The sequence below is a fragment of the Vigna umbellata genome, chromosome 11 (genome assembly GCF_029865625.1).
Source record: "Vigna umbellata cultivar VRB3 chromosome 11, Vumbellata_1.0, whole genome shotgun sequence".
NCBI lineage: Eukaryota > Viridiplantae > Streptophyta > Magnoliopsida > Fabales > Fabaceae > Vigna > Vigna umbellata.
The window spans coordinates 3228364-3256339 of NC_142175.1; the positions used below are offsets into that span (position 1 = coordinate 3228364).

Consider the following 27976-nt stretch of genomic DNA (forward strand, 5'->3'; position numbering starts at 1 on the left):
AAAATCGTGTGATGAGGACTCATAAGGGTGATTTCTCTAGAGACAAACGTTAGAAGAAGCCATATGCTAAACCACAACAAGAACAACAAGGACACTTTGGAGGGGTGAAGTGCTATGAATGTGAGCTTCCTCATACTAAGAGGTTTTGTCCAAAGTTGACTAGTGTGAAGCCTGAGGAGAGGAAGTATTATGTCCATCAGAATCCTAGACATCTTGTTGTTGTATGTCCAAAGAAGAAGAACCTAGGGAGTGAGAAATAGACTCAGAAGTCCTCTTGAGGGAAGCCGAAAGCAATAGAATGAGTCTTTGCCATAACAGGAGCAAAAAAATTTGAATCAAGTAACTTAATTTTGGACACATGTTACTTGAATGATAAATGTGTGCATGTTTTGTTTGATTCGGGTGCAACACATTGATTTATATCTCTTGAATGTTTGGAGAAACTTGGATTACCTATGGTTGATTTGGTATGCGAGTTAGTAGTTTCTACATCAGCATCAGGGCAAGTCTCAACCAATTTAGTTTGGGTTGGGTGTCGGTTAGAGGTAACAAGGCACAAATGCAAAGTTAATCTGGTATGTCTACCACTTGAAGGGTTAGACATAATTTTAGGAATGAATTGACTGACAACCAATGGGATTCTCATTGATTGTGGTAAGCAGAAGGTTATCTTTCTAGAGAAGGAACAGATGCAGACAACTTCATCTCATGAGTTAGTGAAGGATATTCGGGAAGGAGCTGCGTGTTTTGTTGTGACAACAAACGAAAAGAAGAAAAGTACAAAAGAGCAAATTGTGGGTATACCGGTGGTGGAGGAGTTTGTTAATGTGTTTCCAAATGAAGTATCAGGTTTGCCACCAAGTCAAAAGGTTGACTTTGCAATAGACTTGGTGCCTAGAGCAAGACCAATGTCTATGGCACCTTACTAGATGACTCCCACTGAGTTGGCAGACCTAAAGAAATAGATAGAAGATATGTTGGAAAAGAAGTTTATTCGGCCAAGTGTATCATCGTGGGGAGCTCCAATGTTGCTTGTAAAGAAGAAGGGCAGAAGTTCAAGGTTGTTTGAAGATTACCAACAGTTGAACAAGGTTACGATATAAAATAAGTACCCTTTGCCAAGGATCAACGATTTGCTTGATAAATTGAGGGGTGTCGGGGTATTCTCTAAGATTGATTTAAGATCCTGGTATCATCAGATCTTAGTCAAATCGGAAGACATGTAGAAGACAACTTTCAGATCACGCTATGGACATTATGAGTATATGGTGAAGCTGTTTGGCGTGACGGATGTTGTAGCAATTTTCATGGATTACATGAATCGGATATTAAGGTCGTGTCTTGATAAGTTTGTTATCGTGTTTATTGACGACATTCTCATCTATTCCAAGAATCGGGAGGAGCGTGCTGAACATCAGAGAATGGCGTTGAAAATCTTAAGAGGACAACAATTGTATTGGAAATTAAAGTGTGAGTTCTGGTTGGAGGAAGTCTAGTTATTGGGGCATGTGATTTCCGCTCAAGGAATTGTAGTAGATCCAACTAAGGTTGAGGGTATGTTGAAATGGGAATGAGTAACTACGGTAACAAAAGTGAGAAGCTTCGTGGGTTTGACAGATTATTATCGAAGGTTTGTGGAAGGATTCTCCAAGATTGTGGGGTCGTTGACGCATTTAACTCCTAAGGATCAGCCATTTGTTTGGATAGACAAATGTGAGAGAAGTTTTGAGGAGATGAAGAAGAAGTTGACCTTTGCTCTAGTGTTGGTGATTCCAAACAGTGATAAAGTTTGAGGTGTACTGTGATGCGTCATATCAAGGACTCATATGTGTACTAATGTAAGAAAAGAAACTAGTGGCGTATGCATCTAGTCAATTGAAGGTACATGAGAAGAATTATCCAACACTTGCACTCCAAAAAAACTTCAAAGATTTCAAAAAGGTTTTTAAAGAACAATTTTTTAAAGGGGAAAACCAATTCACCCCCTCTTGGTTGAGAGTACTGACATAACTTTTTCTACACTTCCTGCGTGATGTTTCTGCGTAAATTTAATTGAGATAATCTATTATCTTAAGTAATGATCGATTATCGCAGTGCATTTTGGTGAAAAATGATGAATTTAATGAAGAATGGACGTGAACCAAGCCTGAGGAGCTATGGAACATGATTATAATCAGAGATTGAGGTTAGTGATTATGTTTAGGTCAGTTTGACTTATGGTTGAGAGTGGAGCATGAGTGATTGTTGGGATGTACCTAAGTATGTGATTGATGAGCATGAGAATGGAGGATAAGTCTACTTGTTGTACCTCATTATTCCTGGTTCTATTTGCGGGTAGGTGCTTCCTTTTGCCTTGTGTGCATTGAAAGGAGATGATCTGTAGGGGAGACTACAAATGTCTTGTAGGGAAGGATATAGGTGGGTTGTAGGAGCGACTACAGTCGGTTAGGTAGGGTACATGAGTGAGACAGACTCTTTCGACTATCATATTATGTATGGTGATGCTCATGGTGTTGTTCATGACTAGGATAGTCATGATGGTGGTGTATCTATGATGATGATCATGGTACTCGAGATGCTTCATGTTATGTTATGTTGATAATGGTGTTACTATAATGGTTATAGTAAGTAGTTAGCATGGGTGATAATGAGTGGATAAAGCAAAGGTCTATGTGTGAGATGTTAGTGATGACATTAAGGGTTAGAAATCAAGGATCGATGATCAAACTTCAAGGATCGGGGATCGAGGATCGAGGATCGAGTAATTCAATATGATTGAATTGTTTATGTTAGAGGATGGAGAATCATATTGTTATTACTAATATGTATGAGGTGTTTGATCATGGTTGGTATAATAAAAAGGTATGTATCTTGTTGTGTGTTTGATTATGGTTTATATAATCAGTATGTATGTATCTTGTTGTTATGATTGTTTTATCGGTAGCTTACCTCATACATGTTTGTGTTTGTGTGTTTGTGAATGAAATTATCGACGATAATTGCATAATGTGTTATACATGAGCAAATAATGTTACAAATGTTCCAGAGGCGTGATTAACTCGAAAGAGGATGAAGAATAACCTTAAGATTCATTTAAAGCTATTTTGTTTTTAAAATTAAGACAATATAATTGGAGTATTTCCTTCATTATTTTATTACTCCAAATAATGTAATTGGATAAATTTTTCTTTAAGTATATTTGTACACTATCGTAAGATATAAATTCTAAAATAATTGAAAGATAATAAATTTATTTTATTTTATGAAATACAATTGATAACCAAATTTAGTATGTTTGTCGGTTAAAATTAATTTTGATTTTATTTTCTATATTATTTTATATTATTATTTTATATTATTATTTTATATTAACAAGTTTAAAATAATTTTAAATTAAAATCAAATTTAAAATATAAATTTAAATAAATTTAACTTTTTTTAATAAAGATATCAATTTGATTTTAATTTAAAATAAAACAAAATTGTTCAATTTTTAAAACAAATTGAATTTAATTAAAATAAAATAAAAAAAAAATCAAATTTAGAATAAGACAAAAGACTTTGTGTAACATTGACATAACCATGGCCATATTATATTATCATTGTTACGAGACACGTTATCAACTTGACACATGATAAATTTTTTATTTTAAAAAGGTTAAAAGAAATAAAAAATTAAAAGAATTTAAAAATTAAAAAAAATTAAAAGAATTAAAAAATTAAAAAAAATCACGGACAAATGATATCTCTTTAATATTGTAAGGATAGTACCTCTTTAATATTGTTAGGATAATACTAACGTTAATTATATTATTGCATTAAAATTTTTAAAATAAAAATCAAATTACACATAAAAAATAAAAGAAACCTATTTAAATTCTTTTATTGAAAACAAAAGACATAATTTACCCTTATATTCATTAACTAACTATTTAGTTTCCATGATTTATAAAGAACTGTCCATATTGAGCATTATTAAACAACAGCCGAAAATAATGGTATTGTATAATTATAAAAATCAATAAAAATTAAAATATTTATATTATTATTTTTATATATATTTATTTTATTGTAATTTTACTTTTATTCTGTGATAATTATTTGTATTGTAATAAATGTTATATTAAATTTTTAAACGGTTGCTTCGTTACTGTTTTTCCATTGTGAATATCACTAAAAAAACTTGTTACTACATTTTTGTGTTTAAAAAACCAATCTTGTATGTAAAATATGAACATAATCATATTTGAAGAAAAAAAAATTCTTAACTTGAAAAAAAAATTCAAACTTTTCTTCTTGAAGCTATTACAGATAAAATACAACATATGGATGGTAAATAGCCATAACGTTGCACTATATCTGAAAAAAAAAAGTTCAATTATAAAGTTAAAAATAAGAATATAATCGTGTTTAAATAACAAAATCAAAACTTGTGATAGACGTTAAACTTGGTTATTAATATTACATTAGTAAGTGACCAATGTTGTTAAACATGATATCAAAATATTTTCTGTTAATTAAATTATGTATTAAAAGGGAATCAAAATGATTTCATTTTGAAAATTTTAAAATGTTAAATTTTCTTTTGAAAAAGAAAATTTATTGTTTTAACCTAAGTGTTTTAAAAGTAGAGTTTAAAATTAGTGAAAAATATTTAAACTTAAATTCCTTAATAATAAAAGACGTAATATATTTAAATTACTGTTGACTTTCATTTTTAGACGACCAATTAAATGTACCAATAAATACATATTTAACTTAAAGAACATAAAAAACCTTCAAAACCTTAAAAAAATTGACTGTGGACAAACCGTGGCCACAATTGCAGACTATCGTAGCAGAATCGCAACCATTAATTTTGGCGAGCAAAATTCCAAATGTGTTAACCCCTTTCGAAAGAAACTCGAAGAAACATGTCCCTTACGCAAATAATCAAGAGTTCAAATGCCTCCATCACATGCTGCTCTTCATTATATATACGATCCAATGCCATACCCTATCATCATCATCATCATCCAAATCAGTCGTTGCTATTTCCAAAGTCTCAGCATACCCCTTTTCACTCTTTCTCCTTCATGGGTTTAGTATTTGGAAAAATCAGCGTGGAGACCCCAAAATACGAAGTGATCAAATCCACAAGGGAGTACGAAATCCGCAAATATGCACCCTGTGTAGTGGCAGAAGTCACATATGACCCATCACAGTTCAAGGAAAACAAAGATGGTGGCTTTATGGTTTTGGCCAATTACATTGGTGCTTTGGGGAAACCCCAGAACACAAAGCCTGAAAAGATTGCCATGACTGCACCAGTTATAACCATGGACAGTGGTGGGGGTGGTGAGAAGATTGCTATGACAGCGCCAGTTGTGACAAAAGATGGCGGTGTTGAAGATGGGAAGAAGAACAAGATGGTGACTATGCAGTTTATTTTGCCAGCTCTGTATGGGAAAGCTGAGGAGGCACCTAAACCTACTGATGAGAGGGTTGTGATAAGAGAAGAGGGTGACAGGAAATATGGGGTGGTGAAGTTTGGAGGTGTGGCATCAGAAGAAGTGGTGAAGGAGAAGGTGGAGAAGCTGAAGGTGAGTTTGGAGACTGATGGGTTTAAGGTGGTTGGGGATCACTTGTTGGCCAGGTACAACCCACCTTGGACAATTCCTATGTTTAGGACTAATGAGGTTATGATCCCAGTTGAATGAATTTGGAGGGCTACATACATAGATTTCAGTTTTTTTTTCCATCCATTTGTTATGCTGTTAAGTTTTACTGGTGATGTGAAGTTTAGAATATGTTGTAGTCTTACCTTGTTTCAATTAAATACACAGAATAAATGTTTTATATGTGCTGGGTTTTTTGGTCATGTCTTTTGTTGTCTGGTTGTTTATGATTTTGGTCACCGTGATTGCGCTTTACAATGCAATTATGATCCAAGCAGATACCTTTCCCAATGATAAAACCCTGTTTGAAGAATGGATTTCAGTGACTTAACCATTAGTTTTGATATCACTATGAGATTTTTTTAGAGGAGAGACACTCAAAATTCAGTACCAATGAGTTATATAAGAAACCAGATTACCATTTTCAACCAAAAAGCTTAAGACAATAAGCTTATAGATCCTTTTATCTCTTTTTTATTTTTATCCAATGAAAAAACTTCTAACTCACCTTAAACTCTTGGCACATTCAAACTAATTTCACACTAACTCTTGCATGCTTCCACACGTGTTAGAAGAACAAAATTGCTTGAAGAGTTGGAAAATGAGTTTTTTGCAACCATAGAATCACTTCAAAAAAATAAACTTGTATTATAAAGAAAAAAAGAGAAGAAATGTAAAATAGCACTTGAGCAATCTATGCTAGCTTAGTTATTTATATGCCACGTGTTAATAGGACCAAAAGAAATCAGAATTTCAAAGGGAATTGAGAATGATAATCAAGACAGATTCAATACTTAACTGATACAACTGATTTACTCTGTTCATTATACATCAGAATTGAACTTATACGATTGCAAATATTCACAGAACACAAAATGTACGTATCATGCACAGAGCTTCAATGCCACTCTATTATGTTATCCAGAGACCAGCTTCACAATTATAAAGATAGCGTTGAAGAGAATTAGAGGAAGTCTCAAGAATTGACAAGCATATATGAGTCCTACTATTTGCCCTTTAAGAGAACTCCTCCTAGGCCCTGTCATTTCTGCCAAAGTCCATCCTCTTGGAGCAAGGAACCGCTCCTCATTCAAAATTGCCAATGCATTTGCAAAGAGCAAAACGCCTTCTAAAAAAGTCCAGAAACCCATTTTCTGCCTGAAACACAAAGGTTGTGCATCTTAGTACTCAGATGAAAGCTTCCTCATAAATTCAGCACTATTTTTCACACAAGAATTAGTTAAAGAAATTCAAATATCAGTGGGGAATGTCTTTTCACACAAAGACATATGTTTCTTCCCTCCACACAATCTTCTATTTCCTTCAAGTATTAGATTGCAAAAAATCTCACATTTACATGCTATAGCAAATTACTTACTTACCAACATATGCTCATTTTACAAAAGAACCCAGAATATTGAGAAAATGCAAGCTATATTTCTTGAGCTGCTTATGCTTCATAATTGTTTGGTATAATCTAATATGCACAAACCAGAAGAACAACAACCAAATCTGATATGCACAATGGAACAACCCAAAAAGCCAAATCATGGAGAACAATATATATTGTAGAACCCCAGAAAACATAATAGATACGTAGCCCCACAAGGGCTAAACTTTCACTCTAGTTTAGTCTTGTTCTTCCACAGTTGAAATCACTGCAAAACGTATACGAATTAAAATATAAACCTGATTCTAGTCAGCAATAGCACAAGATACTACTGCACCATGTCATAAAATCACTACAAAGGTTTTGCATGACATGATGGTTAAAAATAATACAGGTCGGGGCGAGGGAAGATGGTGACAAGAAAATCTCAGTAACTTCTGGTTGCCTTCAATACCTTTAAGAAGTTAATCATACAAAACAGAGTTTATCAATAACATTCTTGATCCTCAAACATAACCAATTAAGAGTAAGAAGTTGATTTTTGTACATGAAGGTTGCCGAGATAGTATCGTATGAAGTCTGCAGTGTTATCAACTAATCATGAAATTAAATCACCATTATGCTTAAATAACACTGAAACCATGATTAAGAAACATCTGGACCTCTCTTAAAAATCCGCCGAGGAAAAAATCTATTAAGATTACCATACATAGGTGAGTATTTCAAAATGAAACTACAAATAGATTTTCGAAAAAGAATTTATCTAGAGATACATCACTAATCACTAATGAAACCTGAATCTTACCCACAAAACGTTGTGATGATGCCTCCAACCCAAATGTGTATTCGTAATCAACTTTCTTACTTCTAATAAATGTGTATTCCCAACACTTCTCTCATTTATACACTTATAAAACTGAATCTCCCCTCAAATTAACTTGAGTAACTACGCATCTTCGCAGTAAACAGAGAAAACTTAGAAAACTGAATACCGAAAAGAATGAAGAGCGAAAAGATCGAACTTAAAGAAAGATAAGACCCAGAGGTATTATTAACTAATAAGAAAGTGATTTTACAGGTTCAATCCGTCCTTGATCATTCCACACAAGATTCTTCACTGACAATCAAAGTTAAAGGCCAAACAATAAGTTTTACTTCCAACTTTGAACACAAGTTTGTTTTCCTAGCAACAACTACACATTGGTTTAACACAAATCTCTTTCGGGAGCAAATCAGAAAGAACATTCCATGGTTACTAACACTCTGTAAACCGATGGCACAACCAAATCTCGCATGCAAACAAAAACATATAAAATTGTAATCTCAGTTGAACAATAACAGTATGCACAATATCAAATGAATGTTATGTTAACCCCAAAACTAAAATAATCTCAATCCAATCAAGAAGTAAAACAAACTAAAAAACCACAGCACTGAATTTTCTAGCGAAAAGAGAAAGAACGAATATGCAGAGATGAGTTCCTTACTCACCTGAGAAGCAAAAATAGAAAGAACAACGACCCACGACGTCTCGAGTCCGAAAACCGGTTCGTAAGAAAGAAATCTCTAGAAGACGATCATAGGACTTTCCGAAAACTTATCTAACGGAGCAAAATGGTCGTGGCTAACACGTTACCGTGAGAAACTGAAAACCAGCCGTTGGATCAGAAGCCTAGATAGCAATAACTGAAACACCCGCACTCTATCATTCTCTGTAAAGTAAGTTTCATCGTACTCGGTACTGTACTCATTAGTACGAGTAACCAATGACTTGCGTATTTGAGTGGTATTTTGAATTTTAAAAATTAATTTTGTAGTAAGTAACATCACAAAATTTATTCTCACCAATTTTTTAACAAAATATTTTTTTTAAAAGGCTTTGTAAAATTTATTTTTAGGCTACTCAGAATATGTATCTTGTTGGGTGTTTGATTATGGTTGATATAATCAGTATGTATGTATCTTGTTGTTATGATTGTTTTATTGTTAGCTTACCTCGTACATGTTTGTGTTTGTGAATGAAATTATGAATGATGATCGTACGTGAGCAAATAATGTTACAGATGTTTTAGAGGCATGATTGATTCAAGAGAGGATGAAGAATAACATGAGATTCATTTAAAGTTATTTGGTTTTACAAGTTAAGACAATATGATTGGATTATTTCCTTCGTTATTTTATTACTCTAAATAATATAATTGGATAAGGTTTTCTTTAAGTACGTTTTCGTGCAATGATAAATTTTGAGTTTTACCGATTTTCAATAACATATGACATCTCAGAAATCCGGGTGTTATAGTGCTAGCTTTACTTCTACACTAATTATTTTTTCTTACTACCACCTTTCAAGATATTTATTTTTCTTAAGTCTTACAATCATTTCCTCAAATTATCTTCTAAATAATCCAATATTTTTTAAGATATATTTAATTGATTTGGAGACCTAAAAACAATTGAAAGATCTTTCATAGATTCAAAAAGATTTAACAAATATTATCTTTTGATATATACTGATATAGTTAAATAAGGAAATTATTTAAAAATATCAAATAAAATATCTAATGATATATTTTTCCCTAATTATCTTTTATCATAAACATTTATCAGTTATAACAAAAAAATTTGTAGAAAAAAAATAGAGAAAACTACAAGGTCCAATTTTTATTATCTATTCCTTCTTCTTAGCTTAGCCAAAGTTTTTCACTTTTTCATATTTTTCTTGTCTTCTTCATACCATGCTTGACTTGACTTATTGTAGTATTGATTATTTGTTATTTTTGGTTTTAAATTATATTATTTTAATATTTTTTAAAATTCTATATTTTTAAAGTGTACTGTTTTTACCAGAGTTCAATAGTGTTTATTAAGTCAATCTATTTAAAAATGTAGTAATATCTTTTAGTTCTCAAATAATATAAATATTTATAAAGTAATTTTATTTGAAATTTTAATTATTTATATTTATAAAATGATGATAATAATAATAATAATAATAATAATAATAATAATAATAATAATAATAAGTTGATAAAATAAAAAATTAAATAATTAATCCTAAAACATTTTATAGATAAACATTTTGATAAGTCAAAAGATAGATAAAAACTTAGGAGGTTGTTAAATAAGGAAAAACCTTAATGAAAATGGATATAAAAATTGAGGAATACGTGTGAAATTGGGAAGCTATATTATAAATTGGAATCTTTTTGGATTTCCCTCTTCCTTTTAAGTCTATAAGACTCTCTCTCACAATATCTAACAATATTTTCTTAATTTTCTCTTCCTAAACTTTCATTTTGAAGGATAAAAGGTTGTGATATGTGTATTTGATTGTGATTCTGATAGTCCCCTAGTATTTGATTGGATTCAATTGTTTTTTTTTGGAATCGATTTTTGTTGAATGCATTCAGAGAGATGACTTGTGTGAGGGGTAATGTTCCTGAGGCTGTTATTGCCTTCATTGTGGATCGATATCTATATTGCAACAAATTATTTCAAACGTGCACCACCTTTCGCAACGAAGCTTCGACACTCTTTGTCGATTCACCTGCAAACGAGGTTACTCGCGTTAATCTTTCAGTCTTTTTGTTGTTATCATTTTTTTTAATTTTTGACAAATGAATCAGCGTTCTTAATTTTTCACTTTTCACTTTTCACGTTCTTAATTTTTGCTGAGTTTGGAGGGAATTGTGGACCAATATATATTTACTAAGAAACAGAACATACTATTAGATAAACAAAATGTCATGTTGATGCAAGAGAAACACAAGATACAAATGTTATTCCAAGATCTAAAGAATGTTTTGGACACTTTCAATGCAAGATCATCACCCTTGTCCAATGTCGCAACCATAATACAAAATTGTGTTGTTCCAGTAGACACTTTTTTAGTTGTTAATGAATTAAAATATAGTTTTGTTATTTTTTATTTATTTGAGTTTTTCCATCTTTAACCTATTGATTTAATTTTTTCTACTTTTTTTTAGTTGTGTCTACTAGCACCAATTTTTCTATGCAAAACACGGTGACACCTACATTCATGGATAATATAAACTTGTCATAATCTTTGCTTCGCCAAAAGAGAAAAGATACTTCAACAATAGATGGTTGTAAAGTTGCAAAGAAACCTCGTGGTAGACCATCTTGTAGAGCGGCGTAGCAAAATGGTTAACGCGTGCAACAAACTAAGAGGGGGGTGAATTGGTTTCTTATCGCAAATCGTTCTTTAAATAAATTTTCTCGTAAATAAAAATTCCTTTAAACAATTTAAAAAAATTTAAAGAGTAAGGAAGAATGAAAATTGCACAAGTAATTTTTATCCTGGTTCGGATCACAAAGATCCTACATCCAGTTGTTAATCTCAACTGAGAATTAACGTTTCACTAGCACAAACCAACAAACTGTTACAATCACAAAGAAAATAAAAAAGTTGAAGGTTAGAACACCTCTCTTGTTACCCCAAGAGATGAAAGTCATTTCCCTTGTAATGCACAAGGGATGAACACCTCCTTTGAAGGCTTTCAACTCAGAAACAACAACAACACTTAATCATACTCCCTGTGAAAGTTCTCGCTCTATGCCAACAACTGTAGGGAGGGACAACACACACACAAACACATATAGATCTCCACACTGGTAAGATATTGTCCGCTTTGGGCCAAGCCCTCACGGATTTGCTTTTGGTACCACTCCAAAAGGCCTCTTACCAATAGACGTATCTTATGTGTATATAAACCCATGTACATCTCTTACTTTATCCGATGTGGGACTTTGTTTGTACCCAACAATAAAAACATCACTTAATCACACTCCCTGTGAAAGTTCGCGCTCTATGCCAACACGCCAAGTTCTCAAAGCCACAACACAAGGGTTCAGCCAACCCTAGAACACTTATCACCGCACACTACAGATAAGATTTTTCGAAATACACTTATTTTGTATCTTGTATTTCGTATTTTAGAATGACAGTCTCAATCTAATTTATAGAGATCTCACTCAAGGATAGCTCCAAAAATTCGTTGTCAACTAATTAACGTGTGATAATCAATTATCCAATTATGGTAATTGATTATGCTTAAAAATTCTCATAATTGCTCATGATAATCAATGATGGCAAGTCATAATTGATTAGTGATAATCGATTATTATAATTTGATAATTGATTATCTTGAGTATAAAATGGGATTTTCTGATTTAAAATAAATTTTAACGTAACATAAGACAAACAATACATAGAATCAAATATAAAATGCATCCTATACATAAATCTACTAAATTACAAAAGCTTTAGTATAAAAACAGGTCTTCTTGAAGATCTTCCTGCAATAAGAGCACTCGAGACTTGACTTTGAGACATCATCAAAATTTCTACTCTTCAACTTTATGCTAACACATATTGTAAGAAAAATCAAGTCCAAGGTATATAATTCTTTATTCTACTATAAAAAGTATGCACCATTTTCATATCCAATCAATTACTTTTTTACATACTTTAACCTCATTTCTAGGTATAAACACATTGCTACCATCTCCTAGTAACAAAGTAGATTTTGGATCCTCTTCAGTAACTACTTAGTCATTGGTGGGGAATTATGCTCTCATTGGATCACAAATTTCAACAAATTGAGTTTCTGAAACACTCCCTAATTCCAGTCAATGTGATACACACTTGCCTTTACCTTCTCATATATCCGAGCTCACTGAGATTTCTCCTGCTACAACAAGTAATGGGGAGGCCATTGTCCCTTGTTACAATGTAATTTCAACCAATAGAGTTACGGTTCAACTTGTAAAACAAGCAATTTACAAGGAAGACAATCATGTCATTTCTCCCATTCAGCCATATAGTGATCAAACAAATAAGGTGGATGCCAACCAGACAAGTACAAGGACATTGGACAAGCCATTTCTGAATGAGATTCCCACTTCTGAGCCTGACTAGGACAGAGACATTTGGGTAAACCTTGATTTTTCAAACATAGGATTAGATAACTGGTCCAAAATTGATTTTTCAAACATTGAAGGAGACATCTCATCCACTAAATGTTAAGAGATATAGAAATTTTGAATCAACATGTTCGTGAATCAAAATGTTTTTGACTCCTGATGGGTAATATTCCTTAGGCTCTGATTGCCTTCATTGTGGATCGATATCTATATAGCAACCAAGTCTTTCAAATGCGCACCACCTTTCGCAACGAAGCTTCGACACTCTTTGCCGATTCACATGCAAACGAGGTTACCCTAGTACAAAAATCGCGTACAACGTTGAATATTTTGGGCTTTTAACGGCGAATTCACGAATGATGTCATACCAGGAGACATTAAATTAACGTCGAATTTTGTTAATATACGACATTAACTTAACGTCAAATTTTGTCAATATTCAACGTTAATCAATTTCTTTTTTGTTTTTAATTAATCCGGATCCTTTTTTACAATTCTACGAGACCTGAAAAGAAAAAAAACAATAAATTTTAGTGTTTGGTATTTTATAAAGCATGAACTATGAACATGTAGTGTAGTATCAACAGTAAACAATAATAACCAACAACAAACAATTTCAATCAAACAACAACAACAAACAAGTTTAACTAAACAACAACAACAAACAAGTTCAAAAAAAAAACAACAAACAAGTTCAACTAATAAGTTCTTCAAAACGAAAACAAAAACAAAAACGAAAATGAAAACTAACCTTCAAAAGGTGGGTTCGTCGGAATAAAGTTTCGTCACAGTGAGAGAGAAAGCAGAATGCGCCTATGAAAGACAAGAGCACGAAAATAATCGCTTAAACAAACAAAAATCATACATAAAGTAATTAATTAACATGCATTTGTATCAAATGAAAGAAAGATTACATGTGATGCTCGTCAAACTTCATTGCAGAAAAGTTTGAGAAGAGAAGAGGGTATCGCGCACTAAGATAAAATGAATGAATTTTCAATCTCCCGCTCAAATTTTTATTGAATTCACTAACCTTTTGACAATCGAATTTAAAAGTCATTCGATGTTTTATTTCATTTTACGTCGAATTACAATTCTAAACGACATTTAATAATTGCATTTATTTACAAAAATGACACTGCTCATTTTTAAAGTTGGTTATTCAATGGTTGGACATTGAACACGTGACGTTATACATTGTTTTTGTACTAGTGTTACTCGCGTTAATCTTTCAGTCTTTTTGTTGTTATCATTTTTTTTAATTTCTGACAAATGAATTAGCATTGTTAATTTTTCACTTTTCTCATCAATTTTTATTTTCTTCGTATTAAAGAATTTGCTGAGTTTGGAGGGAATTGTGGACCAATATATATTTACTAAGAAACAAAACATATTGTTAGATAAACAAAATGTAAAGTTGATGTAAGAGAAACACAATATACAAATTTTATTGCAAGATTTGCATAATATTTTGGACAATTTCAATGCAAGATCATCACCCTTGTCGAATCTCGCAGCCATAATTCAAAATTGTGTTGTTCCAGGTAGACACTATTTTAGTTGTTAATGAATTAAAATATAGTTTCCATCTTCAACAATAGATGGTTGTAAAGTTGCTAAGAAACCTCGTGGTAGACCATCTCGTAAAAAAATCAACTCCAACATATAGAATTCATTATTCTTCTCTAAAAAGTATGCATCATTTTCATATGCAATCAATTACTTTTTTACATACTTTAACTTCATTTCTAGGTATAAACACATTACCTCCATCTTCTAGTAACAAAGTAAAGTTCGAATCCTCTTCAGTAAGTACTTAGTCATTGGTAGGAAATTATGCTCTCATTGGATCATAGATTTCAACTAATTAAGTTTCCGGAACACTCTCCACTTCAAGTCATTGTGATACACACTTGCCTCTACCTTTTCATATATCCCAGCTCACTGAGTTTTCTCCTGCTACAACAAGTAATAGGGAGCCCATTGTCCCTGGTTACAATGTAATTTACACCAATATAGTTATGGTTCAACCTGTAAAACAAACGGTTTACAAAGAAGACAATCATGTTATTTCGCATTTTCAGCCATATAGTGATCACACCAATTACGCGGATGCCAACCAGACAAGTACAAGGACATTAGATAAGCCATTTCTGAATGAGATTCCCACTTCTGAGCCTGACAAGGACAAAGACATTTGGGATAACCTTGATTTTTCAAACATAGGATTGGATAACTAGTCCAAAATTGATTTTTCAAACATTGAAGGAGACAAGTCATCCACTAAATGTTAAGAGATATAGAAATTGTGAATCAAAATGTTCGTGAATCAAAATGTTTTTGACTCTTGTGTTCCCGAGGTTCTCATTGCCTTCATTGTGGATCGATATCTATATCGCAACCAATTCTTTCAAACGTGCACCACCTTTCGCAATGAAGCTTCGACTATCGATTCACCTGCAAACGAGGTTAATCGTGTTAATCTTTCAGTCTTTTTGTTGTTATCATTTTTTATAATTTTTGACAAATGAATCAGCGTTTTTAATTTTTCACTTTTCTCGTCAATTTTTGTTTTCTTTGTATTGAACAATTTGCTGAGTTTGGAGAGAATTGTGGACCAATATATATTTACTAAGAAACACAGCATATTTTTTGATAAACAAAATGTCATGTTGATGACAGAGAAACACAAAATAAAAATGTTATTGCAAGATCTGCATAATGTTTTGGACAGTTTCAATGCAAGATCATCACCCTTGTCCAATGTCGCAGCCATAATACAAAACTGTGTTGTTCCAGGTAGACAATTGTTTAGTTGTTAATGAATTAAAATATAGTTTTGTTATTTTTTATTTATTTGAGTTTTTCCATCTTTAACATATCGATTTAATTTTTTCTACTTCTTTTTAGTTGCGTTTACTATCACCGATTTTCCTATGCAAAACACGGTGATGCCTACAGTCATGGATAATATAAACTTGTCATCATCTTTTCTTCACCAAAAGAGAAAAGATACTTCAACAATAGATGCTTGTAAAGTTGCAAAGAAACCTCGTGGTAGAGCATCTCGTAAGAAAAATCAAGTCCAAGGTATATAATTCCTTATTATTCTACAGAAAGTATGCACAATTTTCATATGCAATGAATTACTTTTTTACATACTTTAACCACATTTCTAGGTATAAACACATTACTACCACCTCCTATTAACAAACTAGATTCTAGATCCTCTTCAATAACTACTCAATCATTGGGAGGGAATTATGTTGTCATTGGATCACAAATTTCAACTAATTCAGTTTCCAGAAAACTTTCCACTTCAAGTCATTATCATACACACTTGCCTTTACCTTCTCATATATCCCAACTCACTGAGATTTCTCCAGCTACAACAAGTGATGGGGAGGCCATTGTCCCTTGTTACAATGTATTTCTACCAATAGAGTTATGGTTCAACCTATAAAACAAACGGTTTACAAAGAAGACAATCATGTTATTTCTTCAATTGAGGCATATAGTGATCAAACAAATAAGACAAGTATAAAGACATTGGACAAGGAATTTCTGAATGAGATTCCCACGTCTAGGCCTAACAAAGAAGAGACATTTGGGGAAACCTTGATTTTGTAAACATAGGATTGGAGACCTGAACCAAAATTGATTTTTCAAACATTGAAATAGACAAGTCATCCACTAAATGTTAACAGATATAGAAATTGTGAATCAAAATGTTCGTGAATCAAAATGTTTTTGACTCTTGAGGGGTAATGTTCCTGAGGCTCTAAATATCTTCATTGTGGATCAATATCTATAATGCAACCAATTCTTTCAAACGCGCACCACCTTTCGCAACGAAGCTTCGACACTCTTGGTCGATTCACCTACAAACGAGGTTACTCGCATTAATCTTTCAGTCTTTTTGTTATTATAATTTTTTTTAATTTCTGGCAAATGAATCAGCGTTCTTAATTTTTCACTTTTCTCGTCAGTTTTTGTGTTCTTGGTATTAAAGAATTTGCTGAGTTTAGAAGGAATTGTGGACCAATATATATTTACTAAGAAACAAAACACATTGTTAGATAAACAAAATGTCTTGTTGATGCAAGAGAAACACAAAATACTATTGTTATTGCATGATCAACAGAATGTTTTGGACAATTTCAATGCAACATCATCACCCTTGTCCAACGTCGGAGCTATAATAAAAAATTGTGTTGTTCGAAGTAGACACTTTTTTAGTTGTTAATGAATTAAAATATAGTTTTGTTATTTTTTATTTATTTGAGTTTTTCCATCTTCAACTTATTCATTTAATTTTTTCTACTCTTTTTAGTTGTGTGTACTAGCACCGATTTTCCTAAGCAAAACACGGTGACACCTACTGATGGAGGACCATCCAAGCTCAACATAGGACCTTTAACAAGAGCCATGTCTAAGAGAATCCAAGAGGAAGAGGGAGCACTAACTACTTTGCTTTTATGGAGTATTAATTACTAAAATCTTCCTCCTCTTTAAATAACTTTACATTGTTTTGTAGGTCATTAAATAAAGCTTGGCAAAACACTTGGAGGAGTAACCAAGCAAGGAAAAGCAAAGGAGATAAAATTGAAGATGTTGCTGTTACGCTCAGATGCATGAACACCGTAGACAGCAACTCCATCTTCCTCTGCAGTTCTGCTTAGCTGGCAAACTTAGCTTGCTTCCCAAGCTTCTTTTCATTGCATCACGTGCCTTTAGAATAGCTTGCATAACACGTCTTAGAAGTTCTCCTTCATCTATAAATAGGGGGCTTCATCCTTTATAAATTCAACTTTGAATTGATAATGATATGCTGTTGAGATTTCTCCAGACATTCTTTCAGAGTTCAAACACTTTGTGCCTATTCTGCACATTCTCCTCTAGCTTCCTTCCCTCTTGGAAGGCTTTCGGAGCTTGAGATTCCTTGATCTACTCATACACCTTCATTGAAACATTCATCAAACACTTACCGTGCCTCATCGTCATCCAACTAACCGCTGCCTTCTCTGGTTTTGGAAGTGTTCGTGATTGAATTGCAAGGATGCTTCCATCATTTGGCATCAAGAGCCAGTCGTTTCAGTCACGCTTCAAGAGCTAAGTGTCTCGTATCCATTCCTCTGTTTTTTTTTCCGTCTTGTGCTGTTCATATATGTCACTGTTCCATTTTGTTTTCTGGTTTGATTCTGTGTTTGAGTGAATGTTTGATTCTATTCACTGTTCGTTAGTGTTTGTTCTTCATTTTAATCGGTGCAATTCTTTTAATTGAATCCAATTCATCTAAATTCATCATTTCCGTTTTGTATCACGGTCATGTGCAGAAAATCACTGCAGTTTTAATTCCGTCAAGTAATTGCTACTGTTTTCAGCTTCGTTTTTTTTTCGTTTTCTTTGAGTCGTGTGCATCTACTAAGCTCTATGTTGATCCTATAAAGCAATGACATCAAATCAGCTTGATCATTTGAGTTAACAGCAGTGCACACTGTTTTTGGTTCCAAATTCTGCAGAAAAAAGTCAAGTTCTGGGTTTATATTTTGTAATCTGTTTTGATTCAGATTTAGTGATTCTTAAGCTTTGTACGAGTTTTTGTGATGTTCTTAAGCATTGCTAGAAGTATAACAACACACAATACTCACAGAATCACAAAAAGAGTAGTTGAGTTGTTTAAAACTCTGTTTCGGTAATGTCACAATATTTTCAAGTTTTGCACCGTACTTGATATCATTGCTTGTGTCTTAGGTCATTTTAATCTTCTAGCTCATCTTTTCTAAGCTAGATCTAGTGCATAGGACCATTCTTCTATCTTGTTCGATCCAGCCAGCCTTGATTCTATGCAATTTTTTCAATTCTAATGCAGATTTCTAGTTTTTTTTGCTGCATAATTAGCAACTCTGACTATGATTTCGAGCATGTGTATGTTTTTGTGCATTGCAACTGTTTGAACACATTCATTTGATCATTTAAAACCTGTTTGCACTGTCCAATTGCTCTTTTCATAGCCAAGGTATCATTTCAAATCTTGAACCATCATTTTACTTGAAATATGCAAGTGCACAACTCATATTGAGATCTTGTCTGTTTTAGATCAGTTTCATTGAGTTTCGAGTCATTTTTGGTGAATTGAAATTGGTTGGTTACTGTTCATATGGTAAATTTTGAGCCAACTTGGTATTGACTTGCTGCACCACCAAATTTTCCTCATTTTTAAGTAGTGCACTTGTCATCTTTTACAGCAGTCAATTTCTTTGCTGATTGAGTGCTTGGACACACCTATTATGATGCTATAAAGCTGCTTGAAGTGTCATTGAGCAGTTGACTTCACTGCCATTCAAATTCCATACTGTTGTTTCTTATTTTTCAGCCACTTTTACTGCTGTTGTCATATTTTTAGCCACCATCTTAGATTCAAATTGTAAACTGGTTTGGCAAAAGCTGGGGATCTTGTCCCAAACACAATTAAATCCATACACAGGTGTAAACCAATCTGAAAAAGGCAATTAAATCCCTGCAATCCAGTTTACACATCAAAAAACTAGAAAACACAAGTTCTACAGTTCTTTATGGCATTTTGACAAACAGTTTGGAAATTACATCAAACAGTTTTACAGCACAGATTTTCCTCACTGTTTTGAGTCTTTTCTTGCTTTTATAATCTGTTCTAGACCCTATCCTAGGTTCCTTTTGAGTGCTACCTTTTGTTCTAGCCGTATATCACTTGCATTCATCATTTTTGGCTTCCAAACTATGTTTAAAAACTGGTTTTTGGTTAACTAATTTCTAGTGCAGCAGATTTTCCATCACCTCACGGTTTCAGTGTTTGACAGTGGAGTGTGACTTCATTTTGAGGTGATCCAAGTTCCAACAAGCTTCCTCCAAGAGGGTAGCATACTAGGAAGTGGAGAGTTTGTAGAATTGGCTACAAAGGTTGTTCTCCAAGCTGCATTCTTGTGCAGTTTTCAGCAGCATTTCCCCACCCTTCACACCAAAAATTTCACATACTTTTGGAGCTAAACTACATTCAGATTTGGTAGCCTTCCTTGTATACATAGAATAGCTCATTTTTCTCCAATTTTCAGCTTTGTATCACGGAACCTTTGGAGTTTAATTGCTTTACATTTCTCAAACTTAAAGTAACTTGGAAAAATGCTATCCAAGCAATTCCAAGTCTACTAAGCAACATTGTCATAGTTAGTTCCCACTTATTAGAGTGAAAGTGTGTCAAGGGGCTCCAAGTGTCACTTGCACTTTCACATAGGACCGGTTATCATTGTCTTCCATTTCCATTCATTTATTTTCTTGCTTGATTGTCTTTTATGTTTTAAGTCTCCGTGATACTTAGGAGCGCGTTTCACATAGTTAAACCTTCGTTTGGTTTCTAGGAGCATACCATCTTTGCATTTCAAAAAGGTTTTGAATGACTTCTATCTAGAAACTTGGGTGAGAAGCGTGAGGAGACACTCTGGCTAAGGAAGGACAAGGTTTCTAAGCTTGTCCATTGTGACTCACCTCTCCTTCCTGGGAGCTATTCGGTTTCATCACCTTTAGAATCTCTATCGAAGTCATTTACCAAAAACACCTCAAATTCTCTTTTCAAAAGTTTTGATTCATACTTGTGCAAGGTTTTCAAATCATTGTGAAAACAATTTCTCTACTTCACAAGCATGAGTCACTCTAGTGTTCAAGGTAATGTCACTCAAGATCAAGAGAACATAGAGTTGCGAGAAGAGCTCAATAGAACCAAGACTGAGTTGAATGAGCTAAGGCAAATAGTCGCCACTCTTACTATCAATCAAAGCAGGCACACACAGGGAAATCACTCTCATAGGCAAAATTATGATCAAGATGATCATTCCCACCATAGTGATCACCATACTTACCAACCTTATGATCACTATCAACACCCTCCTAGGCGACATCACAACCATAGAGAACATCATGTAGAACCTAAGCTTGACCTTCCTCCTTTCTATGGTAGAGATAATGTTGAAGAATACTTTGAGTGGGAGATGAAGGTTGAACAAATTTTTGAATGCTACAACATAGATGATAGGAGGAGAGTGACCCTAGCCACCTTAACCTTTCAAGGTGCAGCCCTTTATTGGTGGACATCCATCATAAGGGACCAAAGGATGAATGGCGACTACAAAATCCAATATTGGAATGAGTTGAAAACAGCCTTACACAGGCGACATGTCCCAGCCTATTATGCTAGAGAAGTCATGGACAAGCTCCATAGACTTCAACAAAGAAACATGAGTGTTGAAGAATATAGGCAAAAATTAGAGTTACTCATGTTGAGAGCGGGAATCAAAGAGGAGGAGAGATTCACCATAGCTAGATTCCAGAGTGGATTAAACTATGAGATTAGAGATAAGGTAGAACTCTTACCTTACTTAGATCTAAATGATTTTGTCCAGCTATGTGTGAGAGTGGAAGAACAAAACAGGAGAAAAGCTTCCGCAAAAAGAACCTACCCTACCACATCATCATATAGGAGAGATCTTAGGAGGGAGGGTAGCTTTCCAAGATATGAGGAAACCAAGGAGAGAGAGCAAGAAAGGACACAAGATAAGTTCAAAAGCAAAGATAGAGAGCTAAAAAGGGAAAAAGAAAGCTCTAAAGGAAAAGAACAAAGAATTCCAAGAGAGCCACCCAGAGATACCAGGGGTAGGGAGACTAGATGTTTCAAATGTGGGGCCAGAGGACACTATTCAACTGAGTGTCACTTTAAAAAGTCAACCTATATCCTTGAACATAAAAGTAATAGTGAGGAGTCATCCTCTAGTGTGTCTGAGTTGTCCTCATCTGAAGAGGAACATGAAGCTCCACCTTGCGATGGAGATCTTTTCATGGTTAGGAGACTCCTTGAGGCAAAGCATGTTGACTTAGAACAAACTCAACGAGAAAACCTATTCCACACTCGCTGCAAAGTTCTTGATAAAACATGTTCTATGATTGTGGATAGTGGTTCTTGTTGTAATTGTTATAGCACTAGAATGGTTGAAAAGCTAGGCTTAACTCCTACTCCTCATCCTAAACCTTACAAACTTCAATGGATAAAAGAGGATGAAGGAATAGTTGTTACGGAACAAGTAAGTGTTCCCATTTCCATAGGCAAGTATGAAGACCAAATCATTTGTGATATTGTTCCAATGGAAGCGGGTCACATTTTACTTGGACGGCCTTGGCAATTTGACAAACAGGCTTTGCATGATGGAGTCACCAACAAGATCACCATTCAACATAAAGGCAAAAAGATTATCTTGAGTCCTCTTACACCATCACAAGTGCGAGAGGATCAGATAATACTTAAGAAGAAGTTGGATGGTGAGAAGAAACTTTACTCTAATAAAGTTTCCAAAGAGACGAAGTTGAGTTTGGTTGAAAGTGCCTCAACCAATGAAGTTGTCCCACCACACACTTCCAAAAATCTTTTCCTTGGACAACCTCACTTTCTTCTCTATTGTAAGGAGGCACTTCTTTCCATAAATCATCCACTTGATTCTCATCCAAAGGGGTTACAAAAGCTTTTGAAAGAGTTTAATGATTTATTTCCTAAAGAGGTTCCAAGTGGTTTACCACCTCTTCGGGGAATTGAACATCAAATTGATTTAATTCCAGGAGCCAGACTTCCTAATAGGCCAGCCTATAGGACTAACCCCACAGAAACCAAAGAGATAGAGAAGCAGGTTAATGATTTATTGGGAAAAGGGTGGATACAGAAAAGCCTTAGCCCTTGTGCGGTGCCAGTGTTGTTAGTACCTAAGAAAGATGGATCTTGGAAAATGTGTACAGATTGCAGGGCTATTAACAACATTACAGTCAAGTATAGGCACCCTATTCCTAGATTGGACGATATGCTAGATGAATTACATGGAGCAAACATGTTCACCAAGATTGATCTTAAAAGTGGGTATCATCAAATCAGAATTAAAGAAGGAGATGAATGGAAAACCGCTTTTAAGACCAAATTTGGCCTTTATGAATGGTTAGTCATGCCTTTTGGCTTAACCAATGCTCCTAGTACCTTCATGCGATTAATGAATCATGTCCTTCAGGAATACATAGGCAGTTTTGTTGTAGTCTACTTTGATGATATTTTAATTTATAGCAAAGGTCTTAAAGAACATCTTCATCATGTGAGGAAAGTATTGATTTTGCTTAGACAACACCATTTATTTGCCAACTTTGACAAATGTACCTTTTGTCAAGAGAGTGTTATTTTTCTAGGCTTCAAAGTTGGGAAAGAAGGAGTACATGTTGATCCTAGCAAAATCAAAGCTATCCAAGAATGGCCTATCCTCAAAACAGTGGGAGAAGTAAGAAGTTTTCTAGGTCTAGCAGGTTTCTATAGACGTTTTGTAGAAAATTTTTCTACTATTGCTACTCCCCTTAATGAACTTTTGAAGAAGGATGTGCCATTCAAATGGGATGAGAAACAAAGTCTAGCTTTTGAGACCTTAAAGCATAAGTTAACACATGCACCCATTCTACATTTACCTAATTTTTCCAAAACTTTTCAAGTAGAATGTGATGCTTCTGGGGTAGGAATAGGCGCTGTTCTTATACAAGAAGGTCACCCAATAGCTTATTTTAGTGAAAAACTTAGGGGACCTACTTTGAATTATCCTACCTATGACAAAGAACTTTATGCCCTCATTCGAGCATTGAAAACTTGGGAGCATTACTTAGTGTCTCAAGAGTTTATAATAAACACTGACCATGAATCTCTCAAGTATCTTAAAGGGCAAGGAAAGTTGAACAAGCGACATGCAAAGTGGATTGAGTACCTTGAGCAGTTTCAATACGTCATCAAACATAAAAAGGGGAGTACTAATGTTGTTGCGGATGCTTTATCTAGACGACATGCATTGCTAGTTACTCTAGGATCCCAAATACTAGGTTTTGATGACATTAAACAACTTTATGAATCTGATCCTACCTTTGCATCTACTTATGCATCTTGTCTTAAGAAGCCATTCGATGGATTTTATATTTCTGAGGGGTATCTTTTTAATAAAGGAAAACTATGCATACCCCAAGGATCTATTCGAAAGCTTCTTATCAAAGAAAGTCATGGTGGAGGACTCATGGGCCATCATGGAGTTGATAAAACTCTTCATACTTTGAAAAGCAAATTTTATTGGCCACACATGAGAATAGATGTCCAAAAGCATTGTTCTAGTTGCATAGTTTGTTTACAAGCTAAGTCTAAAGTAATGCCTCATGGACTCTATCTTCCTCTTCCCATAGCTAGTACCCCTTGGGAAGACATTAGTATGGATTTTGTCTTAGGTCTACCAAGAACTCAAAAGGGCTTTGATTCTATCTTTGTGGTGGTTGATCGATTTAGTAAAATGGCTCATTTTATACCTTGCCACAAAGTAGATGATGCTAGCTATATAGCAACACTCTTCTTTAAAGAAGTTGTTAAATTGCATGGTTTACCCAAAACTATAGTTTCTGATAGAGATGTTAAGTTTCTTAGCTACTTTTGGAAAACACTTTGGGCTAAGCTAGGAACTAAACTACTATTTTCTACTACATGTCACCCACAAACTGATGGGCAAACAGAAGTAGTAAATAGGTCTCTATCTACTCTATTACGGGTAATGTTGAAGGGCAATATTAAAAATTAGGATGATCATCTACCTCATATAGAGTTTGCTTATAATAGAGTAGTTCACAAAACTACTAAACTTTCTCCTTTTGAGGTTGTTTATGGTTTTAACCCTCTCACACCTCTTGATCTACTTCCCCTTCCAGAAACATCTTCTTTTCTTCATAAAGAAGGTCTTTCTAAAGCGGAGTTCATCAAAAAGTTGCATGAAAAGGTTAAAACACATATTGAAAAACAAACTCAAAAGTATTCTGAATACAACAACAAAGGGAGAAAACAAGTACTCTTAAAAGAAGGAGACTTAGTTTGGCTTCACTTGAGAAAGGATAGATTTCCTTCTCAACGCAAATCCAAATTAAGCCCTAGAGGTGATGGTCCTTTCAAAGTGATCAAGAAGATAAATGATAATGCATATCAGTTAGACCTTCCTGAAAGTTATGGCGTCAGTCCTACTTTTAACATTTGTGATCTAATTCCTTTCATAGGCGATGCCCAACAGGGTTCCCAAGATCTGGGGACAGATCTTTTTCAAGAGGGAGGGACTGATGGAGGACCATCCAAGCTCAACATAGGACCTTTAACAAGAGCCATGTCTAAGAGAATCCAAGAGGAAGAGGGAGCACTAACTACTTTGCTTTTATGGAGTATTAATTACTAAAATCTTCCTCCTCTTTAAATAACTTTACATTGTTTTGTAGGTCATTAAATAAAGCTTGGCAAAACACTTGGAGGAGTAACCAAGCAAGGAAAAGCAAAGGAGATAAAATTGAAGATGTTGCTGTTACGCTCAGATGCATGAACACCGTAGACAGCAACTCCATCTTCCTCTGCAGTTCTGCTTAGCTGGCAAACTTAGCTTGCTTCCCAAGCTTCTTTTCATTGCATCACGTGCCTTTAGAATAGCTTGCATAACACGTCTTAGAAGTTCTCCTTCATCTATAAATAGGGGGCTTCATCCTTTGTAAATTCAACTTTGAATTGATAATGATATGCTGTTGAGATTTCTCCAGACATTCTTTCAGAGTTCAAACACTTTGTGCCTATTCTGCACATTCTCCTCTAGCTTCCTTCCCTCTTGGAAGGCTTTCGGAGCTTGAGATTCCTTGATCTACTCATACACCTTCATTGAAACATTCATCAAACACTTACCGTGCCTCATCGTCATCCAACTAATCGCTGCCTTCTCTGGTTTTGGAAGTGTTCGTGATTGAATTGCAAGGATGCTTCCATCACCTACATGCATGGATATTATAAACTTGTCATCATCTTTGCTTCACCAAAAGAGAAAAGATACTTCAACAAGAGATGGTTGTAAAGTTGCAAAGAAACCTCGTGGTAGACCATCTCGTACGAAAAATTTGGTCCAAGGTATACAATTCTTTATTATTCTATAAAAAGTATGGACCATTCTAATAGGCAATAAATTACTTTTTTACATACTTTAACCTCATTTCTAGGTATAAACACATTGCTACCATCTCCTAGTAACAAAGTAGATTTCGGATCCTCTTCAGTAACTACTCAATCATTGGTAGGGAATTATGCTCCCATTAAATCACAAATTTCAACTAATTCAGTGTTCAGAACACTCCTAATTCAAGTCAATGTGATACACACTTGCCTTTACCTTCTCATATATCCCAGCTCACTTAGATTTCTCCTGCTACAACAAGTAATGGGGAGGCCATTGTCCCTTGTTACAATGTATTTTCAATCAATAGAGTCATGGTTGAACTTGTAAAACAAACGATTTACAAAGAAGACAATCATGTTATATTTTCTATTGAGCCATATAGTGATTAAAAAAATAAGGCGGATGCGAACCAGACAAGTATAGGGACATTGGACAAGCCATTTCTGAATGAGATTCCCACTTCTGAGCCTGACAAGGACAGAGACATTTGGGTTGTGAGTGGCCACATGTCCTCCCATCATTGGAGAGGATTTTTGGACACTTGTCCACTCCTTAGAAGGCCTCATTTTTGGCCAATGAGAGCAAAGGGGGGAGATCATGTTTTTAGGGTTAGAAGGAGACACCCTTGGCCTATAAATAGAGGTGTCTCTACCCTTGTATTTCATCTTTAATGTTGAGTAATGTTATGCTGCCCATTTTTGTCCATACTACTCATCTTAGATCAAGACTAGAGCAACCCATGAGGCTCTTCTAGTCACCTTTCTCCTTGAGTTGGCCTAACTTCTCTTGGAGCCACCAAACACTACAACACCACCATCATATCTCCTAGAGGCTTTGAGCTTCTACACCATTCATTCATTAGCTCATCATCTTTGGATCATTTACCACCACATTTCCGCACCATTCATCCAAGGAACATCCCTCCATGCACATCTCCTAGCTTTGGCCCAACCTAGCCAAGGAGATTGCCATCATCCACATATAAACTAACGATCAAAGACTTACCATCTTCTTCATTTTTAAGGAAGAGAGCATGTTCAAAGTCACACTTCTCATAACACTAATTGAGAAAATAACCTTCTATTTTTTTATATCATGCCCTTGGAGCTTGTTTAAGCCCATAAAGTACTTTCTTAAGTTTGTAGACTTTCTTCTCCTCCCGTTTATTTGAAAAAAAGAGTCTCACATCGGATAAAATTGATGAAAATAAGGACCAACAATGGTATTAAGCCTAATAATAATTATAAGTTAATTGTGTTTGTGTATTTTTTTTAAAAATTGAAGTGATCAAAATAAAATGACTAGTGAAAAAAAATTATATAAGAATAATTTAAAATTTAATTTTCTATATTTCTATTTTTTTCTTTAAATATTTGAAATGGAGTTTTTTCTGTTAAAGATTAAATTTTAAAATTTATATTTTGACATAACTTATTTAAATATATTTTTGAGAAATACTAAATTCATCTATATTAATATTTTATTGAGATATTGGAAATTAATTTTTTATTCAAATTTGTCTTTAAATCATTTATTTAAAATTTGATAAAGTAAAATACAAAAATATTTATAAATATTCATATATATTGACAAATATAAAAGAATAATATCTATTCAACAAGAAAAAATTAGGGCTAAATATGTTTTTAGTCCCTAAACTATTGACCGTTTCTGGTTTTCGTCCCTCTTCCAAAGTAAGGTACAATTTAGTCCTCAATCTTTAAAAAACGTTCGTTTTAGTCGAAAAAACGAACGTTTTGAGGACTAAAACGAGGACTAAAAACAAAATTTTGAGGACTAAAACGAACGTTTTTCTAAAGAATGAGGACCAAATTGTACCTTACTTTGGAAGAGGGACGAAAACCAGAAACGACCAATAGTTTAGGGACTAAAAACATATTTAACCCAAAAAATTACTTTTAAAAAAAAACTAG

At 34.1% G+C, this 27976-nt stretch overlaps 3 protein-coding genes across 5 annotated transcripts; 2 read left to right on the top strand and 1 right to left on the bottom strand.

The window, feature by feature from the left end:
• Positions 1-455: 455 nt before the first annotated feature.
• On the top strand, positions 456-929 carry LOC148190779 (uncharacterized). The gene is made up of 2 exons (XM_088102112.1): positions 456-575; positions 663-929. Exons 1-2 carry the CDS (start codon positions 456-458, stop codon positions 927-929), a joined length of 387 nt encoding a protein of 128 aa, XP_087958238.1.
• A 3969-nt stretch (positions 930-4898) lies between these two features.
• Positions 4899-5840, top strand: LOC124822531 (heme-binding-like protein At3g10130, chloroplastic). The gene has a single exon (XM_047294543.2). The coding sequence runs from the start codon at positions 4914-4916 to the stop codon at positions 5697-5699; it is 786 nt and encodes a 261-aa protein (XP_047150499.1). The 5' UTR covers positions 4899-4913; the 3' UTR covers positions 5700-5840.
• A 568-nt stretch (positions 5841-6408) lies between these two features.
• On the bottom strand, positions 6409-8737 carry LOC148190780 (protein transport protein yos1-like). 3 transcript variants are annotated; one of them, XM_088102284.1, is made up of 2 exons: positions 8535-8737; positions 6409-6815 (listed from the first exon to the last, which is right to left on the bottom strand). In XM_088102284.1, the coding sequence occupies exon 2, from the start codon at positions 6806-6808 to the stop codon at positions 6575-6577; it is 234 nt and encodes a 77-aa protein (XP_087958410.1). In that variant the 5' UTR covers positions 6809-6815; positions 8535-8737; the 3' UTR covers positions 6409-6574. The 3 variants fall into 3 exon arrangements, with proteins under 3 accessions (XP_087958410.1, XP_087958409.1, XP_087958411.1); XM_088102283.1 differs by having other exon boundaries at positions 8539-8730; XM_088102285.1 differs by lacking the exon at positions 8535-8737 and adding an exon at positions 7853-8511.
• Positions 8738-27976: the final 19239 nt, after the last annotated feature.